The sequence below is a fragment of the Onychomys torridus genome, chromosome 13 (assembly GCF_903995425.1).
Source record: "Onychomys torridus chromosome 13, mOncTor1.1, whole genome shotgun sequence".
NCBI classification, from domain to species: domain Eukaryota; kingdom Metazoa; phylum Chordata; class Mammalia; order Rodentia; family Cricetidae; genus Onychomys; species Onychomys torridus.
In genome coordinates this window covers 3,496,195-3,515,224 of record NC_050455.1, presented here as the reverse complement: position 1 = coordinate 3,515,224, position 19,030 = coordinate 3,496,195, and the positions used below count along the sequence as shown (strand labels likewise).

General features: G+C 45.1%; 2 protein-coding genes across 5 annotated transcripts in view; both read right to left on the bottom strand.

The window, feature by feature from the left end:
- Nucleotides 1-55: 55 nt before the first annotated feature.
- Nucleotides 56-10,294, bottom strand: Cabyr (calcium binding tyrosine phosphorylation regulated). Of its 4 annotated transcripts, none has more exons than XM_036204255.1 (6): nucleotides 10,231-10,294; nucleotides 7,742-7,914; nucleotides 7,595-7,648; nucleotides 4,092-4,433; nucleotides 759-1,362; nucleotides 56-132 (listed from the first exon to the last, which is right to left on the bottom strand). In XM_036204255.1, exons 2-5 carry the CDS (start codon nucleotides 7,887-7,889, stop codon nucleotides 761-763), a joined length of 1,146 nt encoding a protein of 381 aa, XP_036060148.1. In that variant the 5' UTR covers nucleotides 7,890-7,914; nucleotides 10,231-10,294; the 3' UTR covers nucleotides 56-132; nucleotides 759-760. The 4 variants fall into 4 exon arrangements, with proteins under 4 accessions (XP_036060148.1, XP_036060147.1, XP_036060146.1 ...); XM_036204253.1 differs by lacking the exon at nucleotides 56-132 and adding an exon at nucleotides 9,582-9,645 and having other exon boundaries at nucleotides 1,303-1,362; nucleotides 3,262-4,433; nucleotides 10,231-10,271; XM_036204254.1 differs by having other exon boundaries at nucleotides 56-1,362.
- A 4,454-nt stretch (nucleotides 10,295-14,748) lies between these two features.
- Ttc39c (tetratricopeptide repeat domain 39C) overlaps nucleotides 14,749-19,030 on the bottom strand; it is an 84,602-nt gene continuing 80,320 nt past the window's right edge. The window contains exons 12-14 of the mRNA XM_036204964.1: nucleotides 17,594-17,698; nucleotides 16,055-16,093; nucleotides 14,749-15,108 (exon numbers count right to left, since the gene is read on the bottom strand). Of these exons, the coding sequence (XP_036060857.1) occupies nucleotides 15,019-15,108; nucleotides 16,055-16,093; nucleotides 17,594-17,698 (234 nt within the window). The 3' untranslated portion in view covers nucleotides 14,749-15,018. The remainder of the gene's footprint in view (nucleotides 15,109-16,054; nucleotides 16,094-17,593; nucleotides 17,699-19,030) is intronic.

Genomic DNA, 19,030 nt, shown 5'->3' with positions numbered 1-19,030 from the left:
CAGTTTGTATACCTGCTAAATTACTTAAAACAACAATGCAAAGTTTTATGCTTGCAGGAAGTTTATTGATACAGTTCACGTGGTGACAGACTCCACCTTGAATGCTGACTCAGACAGCATCATTTTCAGTATCTGTTAATGAAGAGACATTGAACTGTTTAAATATCATGGAATGAGTAAAATCTGATCTACATTCCTGCTAATCAAAACTATCCTAGCAGTTCCTGCCGAGGCCACCCTCTTGATACTACAAGGTTGTCATGAGTCAGGTCATGGCTACACAACTGAAATACCACCCCCTCCCAACCCCCAGCATCACAATGCTTAACTTAGTTCAGAATCTGTAGCTTTCTTCAGCTACAGACCTGGACTCACCACACTGTCCACACTGAAGGGAAAAGCTTGACATTAAGCCCAATTGAATAAAAAAAAAACTGAGTGATAAAATTGTCTTAAAATCCCAATTAAGCCTAATTGAATTTAACCTGTTACATGGACATATAGTTAGTATCCTATCTCTGTTCCTGTTTGTTAAAATTTGATTATCCTCACTTTAAAGAAAAATTCAAATTCTATTCTTAGAATCTGCCATATACTCAGAGATGGCTGGACATTCATTAGCAGCTTTGCAGTTGGGAGCCAAGCATATAAACTGAAGGATACCCCATTATTACCAAGTGTTTAACTATCCCAGCCTCTAAGTGCTGATGGCTCAGCTGTGTTAAGGCCCACACATCAAGGTAGGAAGGGTTACCTACTCTTAAGGTTCTGCTCTGCGGACATGGGCAGTAGTCACAGTAATTTCGCCAGCAATACCGTAACTTCCAAAGGGAGTACGTTTGTCACCAGATCCTGAACTCTTTTTAGCTACATCTTCTACTGGGAAAGCAACAGAAAGAAAGACTGGGCTTTTCGGTCTGGGGCCATCTTGTCCACTTGTAGGAGGACTGGCATTCTGGGGGTTGGGGGCAGGTCTCTGGAATGTCTGATCTGCAGGAACAGCAATGGGCACTTGTACTGCAGCATATCTCTTCAAGGCCTCTGACTGTGACACCACAGTATGTCCAGGAAGAGGTTTCCAATCCTGTGCTTCCTGAACATTTGAGCCTACTAAAATAAAAGGTGGGGCACTGGTCTTCTTGCTGTCATCCATCATCACATAGGTTGGAGAAGTGACTTTCGGTGGATTCTGCAGAAACTGTGGTGGATCCTTAGGATTAGGTAAATAGAGGGTTGCTTGGGGAAAAGGCCCAAGTGCAGGTGGCGGTGATGGGCGACTTTGTTGATTCATATCAGTTAGACAATAAAGTGTCCACATATTAGAATATGGTGGTGGTTGTCCTGCTTCGCTTGTTGCTAGTGCTATAAAAAAAAAAAAAATTGCAGGCGTTAAAGGTTTGTCTCTGTATCAGGCACTATGCACAGTCATATCTTTGTAAATCTTTTTTAAAAACATATAAATAAGCAACTGTAATAGTATGTGCCATAAAGCATGCTATAGAGAGGACTACAGAAATTGTGCCTGGTAATGTGAAGGAAGAGAATGACTCAGAACAGTTGGAAAAGGAACTGATAGCAATGGCAGGGTCAGTAGAGTTGCGGCTAAAGAAGCAATTGTATTCTAAGTTGCTGTTTCCAGACTCTTACACTGTTGGCTCTTTGAGACAAGGTGTCACTGTGAGCCCAGGCTGGCCTTGAACTCTTAGCAGTCCCCCTGCCTCAGCCTCCCAAGAGCTAGAATTACCACCATGCCTAACCAGGATCTTCCACGTTATATGTGGCTTCTATATGGCCCTCAGAAGAAGGTTAACAAAACTTTATTTACCAAAAATAAACACAAAGCATGGGAAGCCAATGAAAAATCATGACAGTACATCTGCTCCTCCCCCTAAAGTTAGACACTACATGTCATCTAATATCCCTGGTCTTTGGACAGGCCTGTCCGTCTCCCATCTCCAGTCTGTTACTTTACCTAGGAGTCAGAATCCCAGAGTACTCCTTTTAGTCAAGGCTGGGCACCACCATCTGCCTTAGAAGACAGCAAAAAAGCCGGTGGACACTTTATATAGAGAGTTAGAAAAGCCATCCATCAGCTCATAGCAGGGCTATAGTGCTGAGAGTGTCCTGCCAGAGACAGGGGCTCCAATGTGTCAAGGTTATGTGTTGAACATGAGGCCATCCATTTCTGGGTGCAGCCTTTCTTCACAGAAAAGTTCACTATGCACAGATTAAGTGATGCTTTTGATAGCTTCAGACAAATTCAGTTTGTCTTCAAGCTTCCTAAAAATACAATCCAAATCAGTCTTTGCAGATGGGAGAATCTAAGACCTCACACTGAGTTTTCCTAGTAACTTGTCTGCTAAGGACAGCTGTCCTTCAGTAACAGCTAAGGGCCTGAAAACAGTGACTTGTTGAGGAGACGCTCAAGCCGTAGGCTACTGCTGGCCGCACAGGCTCTGTGTAGCACTGCCCTGCCTTTCCAGCTGCAGCAAATCTTCACACTGCCAGTCAGAATTTGATGCTAACACCTGCGTTGGTCCTAGTTCTGGATTGTTCTGGTTTGAGTCAGAGTTGAGAGTTTCTGCAAGAGGAGTGGGAGACTCCATAATCAAATGGAGATGGAGGTTACAGCACTTGTGTGTCAGGAGGAAAGCAGTTGGAGGTAAAGCTCCCCAGAAAGCAGCTTGACTTCGGTGTGCCTGGGGTTAAGTGACCAAAGGATCCACGCATGTGAACTGCACACACTGTTTTCTGCTGGTTTCCTGTGTCACAGAAGTGCCATCTAACCTGTCCTTTCTCCATCCAGCTGTGACGCTGCCCCCCTCAGCCACAGGAAGGTCCCAAGTAGGAAGCAGTGTCTGAGCCAGCATCCCAAGCCTGGTTGCATAGTTCTCCTGACTCAGTGCGAAAGCAGTCAGCCACACCACCATTTCTTTCATGTTTTAAATGCCATAGCCCAAATAAAGGCAATGTTCAGTGTTAGGTTTTCCTAATAACCATTTTGTAAACAGGCATTAAAAACCTAACAGATTCTTATGTTAACAAACATGTGCAAAATGAATCAGCCTTTGAAAGTGCCATGCGATTTGCATAATAGTAAATTTTTAGGCACAACAAAGCCTTTAAGTAGGTTTGGCATTTAAAAAACCCAAAAATGGACTTTGGCCAGTCGGCAGGAGAGCCAACCTGTATATATGGTTATTGAATACAGATGTTACCTGAAATGCAGTATGTGAATGTGCAAGTATCTAATTTTCTTACCTGGGTTCATCAAACCTGTTCAGGTGCATCTTCCCCATCTGGTTGGATTTCAGGTTCAGTAAAGCCTCCTGGCGCAGGAGGGAAAGGGTCACCAGATGAATAGGGTGCAGAGTTCTCCCCTGACTCCTCCTGGCCAGGATTGTCAGGGTCTATGGTAACGATCTCCATTTCAAGGTGCAGAGATTTTTCAGACGCTATTTGGACAAAGCCCTCTGCATCCAGGGGTTCTGCAGGTACCTTGGGCTGACCATCTAAAGCAGTGTTAGAGAGCAGAACTGTAGCTTCTGCCTCCATGTGCACTGAGGACTGGTGCTGGGAATTCTCCACCTGCACAATTCTCAGAGACTCTACAGATAGTTTAGACACGCCTGAGGAGGTCTTGGGTTCTACTGCTTTGTGACTAACTGGTGGTGACTGCTCATTTTCTTTAGAACAAGCAACTTGATCATTAAAAGGGATAACTATGAATCCCGGAATCTGCTCAACATAGACAACTCCTTCATTGACAGGCACATCGTTACATACGGATGGTACATGAAAGGGTGATGTAGCCTGAGTGTCAGGAGCTTCATAAGCAGGAGGTTCTTGTTCACCCTGCAAGGGGGCTGAGGAAGCCTTTGATGGTTCAGCCTTAGATTTAGGACCCACAACTGCCTGCGCAGATGTTTGGCTCATAACCCGCACTGCTACCATCTCTCCAGAGCACACCAGAGGAGCAGACACCACGACTTCTTCAGCAAACTCTGAACTCAGTGCGTCCTGGAAAACGGAGGGCGTACTTGTTGCCACGTCCACCATTAAAACTTCAGAATGAGTAGATGAGACATTACCTAACATCTGAGCAGCAAACTGAGCTGGGTCAGCCGGGACATAGGCATACTCTGCAGAGACAGGTGCTGGAGGTGGTGATGTGGGTGGAGTGGTAGTCTTCGGTGTGGTTGGTTTGGAAGAAGGACCCCAGACTCCTTCACATGTCTCCTCAGGCTGGAGTTCAGCATGGACTGACGGAAACTGGGTGGTTTTATTGCTAAATAGTGGTCCAGCTACATTGTCCTCCTCCGTGTCTGTGGATTTTTCCAGCCGTGCAGGTTCGCAGGAAACTGGAGGTGTTCTTCCCGATTCCTTTACACATTCTTTCTTCTCCAATGTCGCTCCTTCTGCCCATTTCTCTACTAAAAATAACAGCCAGACGAGTTAATCAGCAAACACTCCTCACAGTGTTTTCAATACAGCTGGTAGGTTGAACTTTTAAATACCAATTTACACAGATCTATGTGCAACATCTGTTTATTAGCATAGCTAACGAACCTGTAACAACTCATCCACCTAAACAATTCATTTCCTTAGAAATAAATGAGCAGCATATATTATAGTGTAAAACTAGTATCATACCACTCTAAGCTGATACTGTTCTTAAAGGGAAGGAATTGAACCCTCCTCGTCTGTTGTCCCACCAAAAAAGAAGTGGGTAGGGATACTGAGATGACCCAGCCATGTGAGAACTGGGCAGGATAATTGGAATGTCACCTAAAATCCCAGCACTGGGGAAGCAGGGAGGAACAGGCAATCCTGAGAGCAAGCTAGCTAGCAGGAGTTGGCAAGCTGAGTTTAGTGACCCTGCCTCAATAGTGTGGCATGTGACCAGTGTCCATTTTGGGTGTCCACATGCACCGTGTCCACACATGCAAACCTGCACACACAAAACCAAAATATGAGCAAAGAAAAAACTAAAGACTAGGGTGGGAAGTAAATCATTGCACAGGTTCAGTTGGTGTCATAACTTAGAAAGGAAACACACAGATGTGTTCCTCCACTTGAGGAAATCCATTCGAGAAGTTTAACTGAACTTGTCATCTGGAGCACTGTAGCTTTTCACATTAGGAAACATCGTATACTCTAACTTGGTCATGGTCCGATTTGCCAGTGAGCCGTTTGTGGTGACAAGAAAAGGAAGACTGGTGCGCCAAGATGAGGTCGGACGGCTCTATCCTGGCACACTTTCCTGCTGCCTCAGGACCTCTCCAGGAACCCAGTGAAGCAACATTACCACTGTTCTCCCTAAAGGGCAATTTGTTTTTGTAACCGCACTGTGGGCTTCCTTTCAGATTATCTGTGTGCGATGCCTGTCTGTTGATATCTGGAGTTATTTGAAGAGATAAACAGCCGTACCTCCTCTAATGCCATCAAAAGTATGGTTGGCCTACAAATTTTGTTACTTGGTTAATCCAAGTTAATTAAAAAGTTTGAGATGCAAAAACATTAACCTACATATTAACCAAATCCACATTAAAATGAATGGTGGATAAGATACTCAGTAAATAACTCATCTCAAAGTGCTATCAGGTAGTTATTTTCCACCATAAAAACTCAGTCTTGCTTTTATGAAACAAGGTAAGCCTGTACACTCACAGTATTTGCTAATGCAACTCTCGTTTTGAAAACAAAAAACAATAGCCTTGACTGAGAAACTAGGATCATGGATATAGAAAGAGCAGTGTTCTTTGAATATGAGGCTAAGAATACATAAGCAAGTCCCACAGTTTCTCGTGGTTAGCTAGTGACGTCATCAGGAACTTGTAAGCAAGCAGCTGCACCAAACAGTGCAGCATTCCAGCACCAGTGCACACCTCGGTCTCTGCCTCTTCCAGTGCCCATGTCTACTACTTTTTCATCGGGGTTCCTACTTTGGGTGTCTTTCACTGAAGAGCCAACCATCCTGATGTTGGCGTTTTCCTGGACCTGACTCCCTAACTTCCCATGGCTATTATTGGTTATCTTTGACTCACAAAAACAACATGGTTTGAACCACTGAGTCAAAGGCACTGCCAAGCCTGATGACCTGAGTTTGGGGACCCACATAGCTGTCCTCTAACCCAAGTGTGCCATAGCGTGCATGTGCACACAACACACACAAAAATAAATACAAGTAAATTCAAAAGAACACTTCAGGTGTAGAAAGTGAGAGAGGTGCTGAAGAGATGCCTCGGTAATTGAGAGCTCACTGCTCTTGCAGAGAACCAGGGTTTAGTTCCCAGCATCTGTGTGGTACCTCACAACTGCCTATAGTTCGTTTCAGGGGATCCAGCCCCCTCTTCTGGCTTCTGCAAAAGGTGACGTGTGTATGTATGTATGTATGTGCATCACTACATACATGCAGGAAAACACTCATCCACATAAATCTTTAAAATAAACTTTATTTTTTTAATGACAGTTTGAGGGTGGCCGATAACTACTCTCCAATCATCCAAAAGCTATTGATTAGTCTATAAACTAAGAACTATTCAGCTACTTCCCACAGTGGCCAGGAGTCATTTCACCTGGACACAAAGTTCTGAGAGATGCTTTCCTCACCATTCTCTTCGATGCATTCTTTACCAAATTTCACTTTTTAAATTAGAATAATCTGCCTCTCCTTACAGCCCTTTTGTTGCTGCTCTGCTAACTGTTTCATGTAGCTACATTCAGTTTGCAAATGCATGGGAACAGCTTCCTCTATACACACATTTGCTACTGTGTCACAATGCCCAAAATACGGAGGAAAAACTACCATTCCATGAGAAACATCTGCTCACGCTTTCAGCAGGCTGGGGGGCAAAGATGGCTGCTCTGTGTAGACTAGGTAAGAGCAAACTTTCTCCTAACCTCCATGCTTAAGCCTACATTGAAGTATCTCTCATACTTTATTAAAAAGCTCTACTTCATTAAAAAGTATATACATCTTGAGTACTCCTTATCAGAAATGCATCCAATTTTGAGGTTTAAAAAAATTATTTTAGAGTATCTACAAAGCCTATTAGTAGAGAATCCCTAACCTGAACACCAGGGATGTAAAATATTCTAAAACAGAGACTCTGAACATTGTATTCATTTTCATTTTGGATTTTGGAGCATTTTAAATAATTGATGGTAACCTGTACAACTTTACAAAATGCCTTACTACAATTTACTGTGAAGTACAAGTTCTCTTAAATTCCCCTGTACTTCCCTACAGGTGTGCACTAGAGAGGGTCAGAACCAGTTTATCTGTACTGTTCTAGACATTCCTGTGTCTTCATTGTTCCAAGTGGAATCTGTGGCTCTAGGACTGACCCAAGGCCTCATGTGTGCTTTGTAAGTGCTCTACTACCAGCCCCAAAATAACCTCTTTTTAAGATTTAAAACCTTCTAAACTGGAAATCTTGATGTTAAAATAAACTAAAAGTAAAAATAGGAAGCATCAGTATGTTTACTCACACATAAACCACTGTGTGGTATCCATTGGCATAATTACGAATGTGTGTTACCAAGTATGTTAGGGCAACACTGTCAAAGTGAGCATCTCTGGGGCACTTACCTTTCGTCTGATGAAACTGTTTAATCAGATCTTTTATATCCAGAGATGAATTCCCTGAACGAATAAATGCAGGAAGTCAAATACAGACATTTTTCAATTGAAAATGATTTTTCAAAGCAGCAGATAGAGAATTTAAGCAATACAAACCTTCTCTAAACACAATGAGTTCTTTAAAATAAACTGCTGCAAACTGGGTGATGTTTGTCGGATTGGTTTTGAGAATGGCTCTGCTAACTCCCTCAAGCAGAGTCTTGAGGCCATAGGGTACAACAAGTCTGGGCTTTGAAGAAATCATTTTGGCAGGATGTCTGTAATTTCAACTATAATGAAGAGAAACAAAATCTTATACTGTACATTACATTTATTAAATTTTCTCATGATTTAATCGGGGGTCCTAAAACCAAATCTATTACAATTATTAGCTTTACTTCTAATCTCTAAGCATTTATTCTAGTAACATAGGGTGTAGTCCTTGGTAATAATTTACAAAATAAGACCCACCACCCCCTGCCTACTATACAAAACAAGATGTCTAGCACTCATTAAGAAACTGTGAGTGGGCATGGAGATGGCTCATCAAGTGCGTGCTTTTCCAAGACCTGAAGACCTGAGTTTAATCCCTGGACCCCACAAGGCAGCAGGAGTGAATGAACTCTAGAGATTGGTTCTTTAACCTCCACAAGTCGCGCGTGCCTGCGCATGCACGCGCGCACACGCACACACACACACACACACTTTAAATCAACAGGAAACACCCTGCCAGGATTACCAGAATAATACATCATTTTAGGTCCAAATAAAACACATAAAATCCAATGTTTCAATAAAGACAAATTAAGCACATATTTTTCCAAATAATATCCAAATATAGGCACTAATTTGTAGAGTACAGGAAAAAGGCATTTTTTTCCTAAATATATCCCTAGACACATTTCCTATATTCTAGAAGACAAGTTTTGCTGTTTCTTTTTGGTATTGAGACTTGAACCCAGGACTTTCCCAAATAATACTAGGCAAGCACTCTACCGCTCTGTTATTTTTTAATGTTAGGTATATCTGTGGCACTGTACTATGCCATATCCATAATATACTTTCTTTAATCAAATTACCCTTTACTTTCTTCCTGTTTTCCCTTTTCTCCTATCTTGCTGACCCCCACCCCTACCCCTACCCCCACTTTAGACTCGACTGGCCTGGAGCGCTCTCTCTCTGTAGACTAGGCTGGCTTTGAACTCAGAGATCCACCTGTCACTGCCTCCTGAGTGCTAGGATTAAAGATTTGGGTCACCATATCCATCCCCTTGATGACTTCCACATAGTACCCCGAGAGTTACATAATCTAGGGGCTGTACTAACTTTTGACATGGGTTATGTTATATACAAACATGTTGGGCTGTCCTCATGGCTGTCCTGGGGCACAAGCTGCAACTTGGACACACCTAAACCTATAATTCTCATGGGTGTATTGTTTGTCGGCCCTAAATTGTGCGTTCACTCTGAAACGTGAAAGCTTGCAAATAAGTGAAAAATTGAATCTCTTTAGTAAGGGAAATATTACAGTGCTGCCGTCTTTTGCTAAATATGGGTATTAAATTGGGTCTTGAGCTGCCAAGGAGCCACCAGATATGAAAGAGGTGCTTAAATCATCCAGACTTTGAGAAATTTTTAAAAAATAATAATAATCTTGCTTAGGGGAAAACACAGCTGTTCTAGACACAACTACCTTAAGAATGGGTACTTATAAAGAGCCAACTACTTTGATAATGAATCATGCCCTCCACCCTTACATGTTTTATAGGACTTAGTGGCATGGTTTATAGCAATTATACCAAGGGCCAACTTTTAATAAAAACACAATATGCCAAAATGTTTTTATTTAAAAGCACCTTTCACTTTACTAAAGGCCAGGCAAAAATAAATTTTGACCTAAGCAAAACTTTTGAAACTACAATAAAATGTTTAATCCCTTACTCATCAGATGCATTACCGAATTAAGCCATCTTTTGGGGGAAATGCAGCTTTACCACACCCACACGCTAAATGGCAGTGATCTGCAACACATAAGCATACACACACAAATATACATATGTATATGTTTTTGCTTTTGTTTTTTTAAATAAACACCCCAGGAGCCGTTTTCGAAGTAACCAGCAGGCAAAACGGAGCAGGCACAACACTCTCTCCTTAGGTAATTAGTGCTACCAACCACGAGGCGGCAGTGGGATGGTGTTAGTACCGAGTCTTTTTAGGAACACTTGAAAGCCAGGGATGCGGACTGTCCCTAGGAACTTCCCAGACTGAGAAGGGCGGTAGCAGCAGCGAGGTGGCACCAGACCTGTCACCAACCCAGGTGACGGAGGGCTGTTCAAAAGTGGTACCTTAGCTCTTAATTTTCAAGAACCCTTGCCAAGAGCGGCCTTTCTGGAAAGGCGCATCCTCTGGAATGTGCCCCTGACACTCCCCGGGTGGCACGCTAGCGGGGATTTCGGGGCCATGGACAGGCACTCCGCGCCACGCTCGGCAGGGGCCGCGAGACTCCCGCCCGACCCCCGTCTCCCCCTCCGAGCAGCCTCCCGCCGCTGTCGGCCCGCTGCCTTCCGGGGCTCGCCGGCGCCGTCCCGCCGGGCCAGGCCCACCTTCTCTCCGGCTTCAATAAAGCTTCCTCTTTGCCCCCTCGCCGGCGGCTCCTGTGGGAGAGCCTGCAGCCCGCCGACTATTTATACCCCTGCGTGCGTCATGTGTGCGTCACAGAGCCCCGCCCCTTTGTTGGGGCCCACCGGAAGAGGCGAGGCTTCGGCCGACCCAGCCAATGAGGAGCCGGAGGACAAAGGCCGGGGTTGGAACGAGCTGGAGAAGGAAGCGTTTGTCTTCTGAGCCTCCTCGGCGGGAGCTACGTTCTCCCAGGCCAGGGCTGCGGCTCCATGTCTGATCGCTGGGCCAGTGGCTGAGGGTGCAGCTCAGGTGGCAGAGCTTGCCCAACACTCACGAGGCCCTGGACTCAGTCCCCAGCACCTCCGAAGACAGGGCCCGGAAGTGCTCACCTGTAACCCCAGCTCTAGGAGGTCGATGCAGGAGGACGTGGTGATTTCCAGTCAGCCTGTGATTCATGAGACCCTGTCTCAAAGAATCAGGAACAAACATCGGTGTATAGGGAAGAAAAACTACATTCACAGCTGGCTATCTTTACCTTGCCGCCTCCTTTCCCCGCAACTCCTTGACACTAACCTTCTTGGTATGTTTACAAGGAGTAAGTTCTGCCGCCAATACAAGGAAGAGGCATTGATTACAAGCACGGCATACTTGCTCTCGGGAAGCCGGCCTGTAGAGAGCCGCAGCAATCCTGACACTTTTCTCCTGAATTAGGATCAAGCCCCATGGCACACCCAAGCCTCCCAGGCCAGGGAGCAGTCTCCTGGGGTCTCCCCACAGCGCACCTGGGGAGGGGTGTCTCCCCACACCGCACCTGGGGAGGGGTGTCTCCCCACACCGCACCTGGGGAGGGGTGTCTCCCCACACCGCACCTGGGGAGGGGTGTCTCCCCACACCGCACCTGGGGAGGGGTGTCTCCCCACACCGCACCTGGGGAGGGGTGTCTCCCCACACCGCACCTGGGGAGGGGTGTCTTCCCACACTGCACTGCTGTCCAGGTTTCTCACACATGGTAAAGGGCTGCACCTGCTCTGGGCCAGCTTCCCGTCCTGCTTCCGTGGTCCTTTTCCTGCACCCCCAGCACTGACGTCTGCAACTTTTTCTTGCCCTGATCTAGGCCCACGTCTTCCTTTATGGACTGGAGCTCCCTGGAAGGCTGTGTTGAAGATTCTGCTCCAATGCTGTGGAGAACTGTAGTAGTGCAAATCAAAGGCCAAAGCTGCCTTGGGCTCTTCAGTCCCCCTGCTAGCCCTTGGTCGCTCGCCTCTGTGATTTCACATCCTTTGGGGTGCAGGGCAAGACCTTGGGGAATGTATTAAAGCAGCCCCGGAGTTTCCACCAACACAGACAGATGCTAACGATCCCATCAGCATCTCAGCCCACATGAGAGTCCACCACTGTGCTGTCTGATACTTCCCTGACATCCTCACCAAAGCATCTCCACATACCTTGACTTGTTCTGTGACTATGAAAGTAACCACTTCCACGGTGGCTTAGATTCGATTCCGTGTAGTCTGGATAAATGTTTCTGGGTGTGGTCACTCGTGTTTGGTTCAGAATAAACCTTCCTACTGTCTTTGCTTTACGTCCACCCGAGCAAGCAAGACCACACGACACAATGGCACAAGTGGGTCTTCGTAGCTACAAGGCCACATGTGAATGCTTGCTACTATTTTGCTTAAGAAAGAAATCAATTTCAAAAGCTTTCACAGCAAAGTGTGTGTGTGTGTGTGTGTGTGTGTGTGTGTGTGTGAAAACTCCAATAGGCTTTGCCATTTAATTTTAGTTTGCAGAAATAGAAAAAGTGCAAGCTCAGTAATTAACTGTTTTATAAATTCTGTGACAATAAATAATCTAATCTGTGACACCTGAAAGTTGTAATTCTTTACTCAGAAGACTCATCTACCATGCATTAAAATAAAAGGATACCTAACTCCATAAAGATAAAAATCTTAACTGTATCATCCAGAAAAGTACATAATACATTGTCATCGCTAGGCCATGCCTCCAAGTCTGCCAAATTATAAAAATGTATTTAGCATACATAAAATATCCATTCTCTCACCAAAAGTACAATCTAATACAAAAATGTTTGACATTTACAAACTGGAAGGTCCACTGGACAGCCTATGGCATAGGACAGTTTGAAATTGGAAACTTCAATGGCAAAAATATAAAACAATTTTTAAAGTAATCTATAAATAATTTAATTTGAAAGTATGGGACTTTATGTAACCTTTGAATATAGACTAATAGTTTGAAAGGTTTTGAACTGAAAATTCAGAGAAGACTGTTCCATGACCCTGACAGAACTGCCTTCCAGACACTATAGGCAAGTGAGGAATACTTGGCAAGAGCCATAGTTTTCTCTCAAGTGACCAGGTTTCCAGTATTCGGGGCCACTGTTTTCCTTTTCAGAACCCACTCCACCCCCTGGCTTCTCGGATGTACTCAGCCACTGAATTCAGGGCTGTCATCTTCCTCTCTTACGTCCTCACTCACCACATCAGGATGTCACTATGAACACCAGCAATTGTCTAATCAGAAGTGGCCAACCCAGGGCTAAGGGACAGATGACGACACAGACAGAGTCCCCGAGGAAGGACTTCCACCAAAGACACCACTTCCTCAAACAAGATTTAAATGTTTTCAGAGGTTGTGGAACCCAGGCCTCCAGCACACCAAGTACTCTACCACTAAAGGTAATCTTCAATGCCAGATTAGGATAGCCCATCCTTCCATACCAGAGTACATAATATGAAATCTGACAATATTCTAGCTGACTTGTTACTTTTTCTTACCTCCTAAGTATTAAAATATTGATATCACAAGCCAAGTGTGATAGCACAGGCCTTTAATCCTGGCACTGGGGAGGCAGAAGCAGGTGGAGATCTCTGTGAGTTCGAGGCCAGCCTGGTCTACAGAGCTAGTTCTGGGATAGCCAGGCTACACAAAGAAACTATGTCTGGAAAAAACAAACAAACAAATTGGTATCACACAAACCTGTGGCTCAGACAGTAGAATTTGTAAATGAATTAATTGTACTCTAAAATGAAAATCTTGAGTTCAATGAAAATTTAGAAACCTAAAGACGACTGAGCCAAATTATGGCAAAGATTCTTAAAAGTGCCTGAGGTATTCGTCAGCCACAACAGTGCAGCGCCAGACACAGAGAAAAACTGGATCGTCAGTAAAGCTCAGCAATGAAGGACTAAAACAACTTTGAGTTCTTTTTATAATATCCAATAACCCGGGGTAAGAGGTGAGTGACTGACTCCTGGCACATACAACCCTGCAGGTCCATCACCACCAAATACCCTCAGGTACAAACCTACACTCACGCTACAATAGTCTTTGTGGGATATATGTTAGAGCAGCGGTTCTCAACCTTCCTAATGCTGTGACCCGTTAATACAGTTCCTCATGTTGTGGTGACCTCCAGTCATAAAATTATTTCGTTGCTGCTTCATAACTGTAATTTTGCTACTGTTATGAATTGGAATGTAAATATCCCATATGCAGTGTTGTTCAAACCCCCAGGGGTTGTGACACACCTTGAGAACCACTGTGCTAAAGGGTTTCTAAAAGTTAATCGTCACACACTTTTCACCACAGAAGAACTCCTAAAAGAAGGTTTCCGACAGGCCTGGCTGTGGGGACCCCTCCTGAGCATGTCTTGAGCTTCCCCCTGCTCTCTTCGTTGCCTGCATTGGAGAGCAGTGCGGCAATCCAGGAAAGGAGGTGTGTGTCGGAGAGTGCATGTGTCTACGGACATGCATGTAGAGGCAGGAGGTCGAGTTCAGGCCTTCTACCTCTCCACCTGAGATTTTTGAGGCCGTCTCTCCTTGAACCTGAGCTGTTTCAGCAAGACTACCTTGACAGTGAGGAGCTCAGGGATTGTCCTGCCTCTGCTCCCCAAGCACTAGGATTACATCTGTGCTTAGGCATGCTCAGCTTTGTTGCTGTTGTTTTTATGTGGGTGCTGGGGACAGGAACTCAGGTCCTGTGTGTGTCAAGCACTGCATTGACTGAGCCCCCTTCCAGCCCTGGGGCTGAAAATTGTTGATGCAACTTGAACTGAGGAGCATTTTAGCTTTGATAAGTTAAGCGTGGGGTTCCGGGTTATTAACATGTTTTATATAAAAATAGTATCCAGTTCCTGGTCCTGAGGTCTGCATTCTAACTACTGCCCTACGAAATAGAAGGAACTGACTGCAGTAAACCAGTGGCCGCTGTTGTACCTGAGTCTCACTGCACGTAAAACAGGGGTAAGAATTTTGTTCAGAGATCCTGACAGCCTTTGCCTCCTGTGTGTTGGGACTAGGTGTGTGCCACCAGGCCCAGCCAAGAATGTTTGTGCTACAATGACCATAGGGATATTTCCAGGATAAAGTAAAACACTAGAAAACTCTTTAATTTTTATCTAAACACAAGAGACATGCTACAATTCACACTAGCCCACTCTGATTTATGTTTAATGTAGGCGCTCCCACAAGATCACAGGGTGAATATTTAGTTTGATTTTATTTTAAAAATAATAAATCACAAAACTAAAATGTTTGAACAAGGTCACTTAACCCTCTCCCAGGTCGGTTATTTTTATCATTTGACGTCTTTATTACTCCGAAGCTACATATTTAAAAGAGGAATCTTTACTGTGCCAGCAACACCAGGAAGCCATCCCTGGCACAGGTGGGCTCTTCCAAGGGGCTTTCTCCTCTGCTTTCCAGGTGCTGACCCAGGGTGGAGAGGACAGAGGGGCCACTTGGAGTTTCTCACTGAGGGACCAGTTCCCTCAGGGAGGCCAGAGCAGCATGGACGCGGACGTGCAATCTGTTTTCAAAGTCGTAGCCAGAAAAGTCCTCCTGCAAGGGTCAGATAAAGATAACTGTCCCCGGGTGTCAGCGACAGCACACACTGCATCTTATAGCTCTGGAATAACTCTCTACCTCCTAGAGGAGACTTCGCATCCACCTGACACCCTCACTCCCTATCACCAGACACTGTGTTTAGAACTGTTAGACAGGTTGGTGAAGAGCACAGGTCTGTAATCCCAGCACTTGAGAGGATGATGGGGGCGGGGATTACAAGTTCTTCTGGGAAAAAATGACCTCATTTATTCTTGAAATGCTAGTCTTAAATTGGGCTCAAAGCAAACGATTGTTAGGAAATTCTTCAAAAACATAGGAGGGGCTAGGGGACAGCTCAAGAGTTAGGAATACTGGCTGCTCTTCCAGAGGCCCCAGGTTCAATTCCCAGCACCCACATGGCAGCTCACAGTCATCCTTAACTCCAATTCCAGGCATCAGACTCCTTCTTCTGGCCTTGGAAGGCACCAGCCAGGCATGTGGTACATAGACACACACTCAAGCAAAAACACTCATATATGTAAAATAAAAATAACGAATATTTTTTCAAATATATCTATGAAATCAAAAGTTAATTGTTCCTGGAGCTGGATATGGTGGTGTAAGACTGAAGTCCCATCTAGTCAGAAACCTGAGGCAGGGGAATCTTCCTGGAGCCTAGGAGTGCAATACTAACCTGGAAACAAAGCAAGACTTATAATAATAAAGTTTATTTTCCCTATCAAAACTAGAGCACTTATAAACATGCCTAATGACTAGATAGTAATTTATCCTAATCTTGGAGACCCTCCTTCAAAACCAAGTGCTCATGGATTTGCTTAGATACCGTTTCTCTCCAGAATTAATTACCCATGTATCAACGCGTCCACATTTTCCTGAATTAAGATCCAGGTGTACAGAAAAAAGGACGACAGTCATGGGACGAAGGACGGGTGCTTTTTACCTTTGCCTGAAGGAGTAGAGCTCTGCCTCTTCCTACAGTCTGTGAACAAAGAAAAACAGACTGTCTTAACAGCCATGGCTGCTCATCAGTGGAGGACACACAAGCAGAACAACCCAGAGGAGACACAAGGGGGCACCAAGGACAATGCCTACTTTTCTCTAATGTGAGGCTAGTTATTAGTTTACATTAAGGCATTATGTGACAAGTAAGTTTTCATGGCCCAATATTGTGTACAAAAGGCAACAATTTCAGCACAGTGTTTTGTTTTTGTTTTCGAGACAGGGTTTCTCTGTGTAGTTTTGGTGCCTGAGCTGGATCTTGCTCTGTAGACCAGGCTGACCTCGAACTCACAGAGATCCACCTGTCTCTGCCTCCCAAGTGCTGGGATTAAAGATGTGCACCACTACCACCTAGCTCAGCACAGTGTTATAGGCTGAAAGTCTTACTAAACAACTTAAAGTAACAGTAATGAAGGGCTCGGCTGGAGTCAGTACGTCCCACACCTGGTGGAGGCACTGTTAAGTGAGCTTGGACACTGGCGGGTCTCAGAGCTGATGTCAGTTGACATTAAGATAAGACTCCAGGAGAAGTAAACAGTCCCTTACAGAAAAGGACACAAAGCTTCATGTTCCTTCAAAATGTGTAATAGGTACTTTATTTTTATTTATTTTTCTGTTTTGGTAAAATGCCTCAAAGAACTTGAGTCATTGTTTTTGGGCACTAGTGGAACCTGATTACAATAAAGTAAATAAAAGTCCCATTCCCCACTTGCTAATCTACACATCTCTGTGTACATATTTGGGGGCATTCTCTGTACAGAGTGTAGAGGTCAGAGGATGATCTGGAGTATCCTCAGGTGTTCCTGCATCATTCTGTTTGAGACAGTTTCTCTTAGTGGCCTTCCAGGGAACTCAGGCTGTGCCTCCCATCTCTTGGCACTCACTGGGTTATAGACACCACACCTGCTTTTTATGACTTTGGGGATCCGAACTCAGGTCCTCACACTTGGGAGGCAAGTCCCTCACTAGCTGAGCCATCTCCCAGCACCATAATCAATAGATAGTAGCTGCCAAGTTACGTGCGTGATACTCTAACAATTTCCGAGGACTCACACGACTCCTCTTTACTTATTTGTACCATGACTCTTAGTAAACTGGCAAGCCGACTTTGCCCACTGTGCAGACCAGGGAGTGGGTTTGTGTGCTGGAAACTTGACCAGTGGCACACATTAAGATACAGGGCAGGCATAGCAGGGCTCTCATCTCAATGCACTACACCATGTCATACCACTCTGAAAAAGTCAATAATTCTTCCCTCAAAGGAAGCTTTGTATGCAAAGTCACATCTGTAATCCAAATTCCAGGGTGGCCATTGTTACCTCTTTAAAAACATCAACTGATGTCAGCCTCCAGGACTCACTCAGGAGACTGAGAAAAGCAAACCGAGCAGGGGGTTTGGTCTAAGTGAGCAGTGCTCTATGCTGCTCATGTGCACACTCCTGTGCTAGAGACTGCGAACACACAAAGAAAGAACTCTTACCTCCGGCCTGCCTAGGAGGAGACAGCCAAGTTCGTAGCAGGCATACGGCTGGACATACAAGTTATTCTGACGACATAGCTCATCTTTAGCAGCGCGCTGGAAGAACTGAGAGTCACACAAATATTACTGGAAAGAATTCATTTCCTACTTGGTAGAAGGCTCATCACAGCCCTCAGGGGAAAGAACGGAGGATTTCTCTAGATCTAACTTTCTCTTCTCTACTGATCTTTATTTCTTCCCACTTCTAAAATTTTCATTGTACTGGGTCACATAAGGCTGTCTCCATGCAAGTACACAGTGTGTTTTGAACATATCCCCATCCCCAGGGACCCTTCCCTTTCACCCCCCATCAGTTCCAATGGACCACCCCTAGATAATTTCACTCATGCATCATGTCATCTAAACACAAATGCATTAAACTAGGACCTGTGGACAAGAGAAGGCTGAAACCTGTCCTTCTGAGACTGACTGAATCCTCCTACTATGACCATCCCTGTCTGTACCCATGTCATCTAACGACGGAAATTCTGCACCTTAGAAGCCCATCTACTCCTGCAGGGAGGTTCCCCAAGACACAAACATGCTGGCCATCGGACCACCAGCTTCCCTAGGACACAAACACACTGGCCATTGGGCCACCAGCTTCCCTAGGACACAAACACACTGGCCATCGGACCACCAGCTTCCCTAGGACACAAACACACTGGCCATTGGGCCACCAGCTTCCCTAGGACACAAACACACTGGCCATCGGACCACCAGCTTCCCTAGGACACAAACACACTGGCCACTGGGCCACCAGGTTCCCTAGGACACAAACACACTGGCCATTGGGCCACCAGCTTCCCTAGGACACAAACACACTGGCCATTGGGCCACCAGCTTCCCTAGGACACAAACACACTGGCCATTGGGCCACCAGCTTCCCTAGGACACAAACACACTGGCCATTAGGTCACTAGGTTCCCTAGGACACAAACACACTGGCCACTGGGCCACCAGGTTCCCTAGGACACAAACACACTGGCCACTGGGCCACCAGGTTCCCTAGGACACAAACACACTGGCCACTGGGCCACCAGGTTCCCTAGGACACAAACACACTGGCCACTGGGCCACCAGGTTCCCTAGGACACACACTGGCCATTAGGCCACCAGGTTCCCTAGGACACAAACGCGCTGGCCACTGGGCCACCTGACTCACACTGCTTACTCTTTCAGCCAACACACCAACCTGGACTGCCTGGAAGAAACTCTTTGCTGCAAAAGTCTAAACAACCCCATTTTAAGATAAAAACCACACACAGGCCAATGTCCACCTCCTGATATACACCTTGCTACTATCTAAGTATGCAATCTAAAATAGCTCTTTAGAGTCATGTAATAACTAAGATAATTCACATCAAAAGGTGAATTTCAAATTCAATATGAAAATAT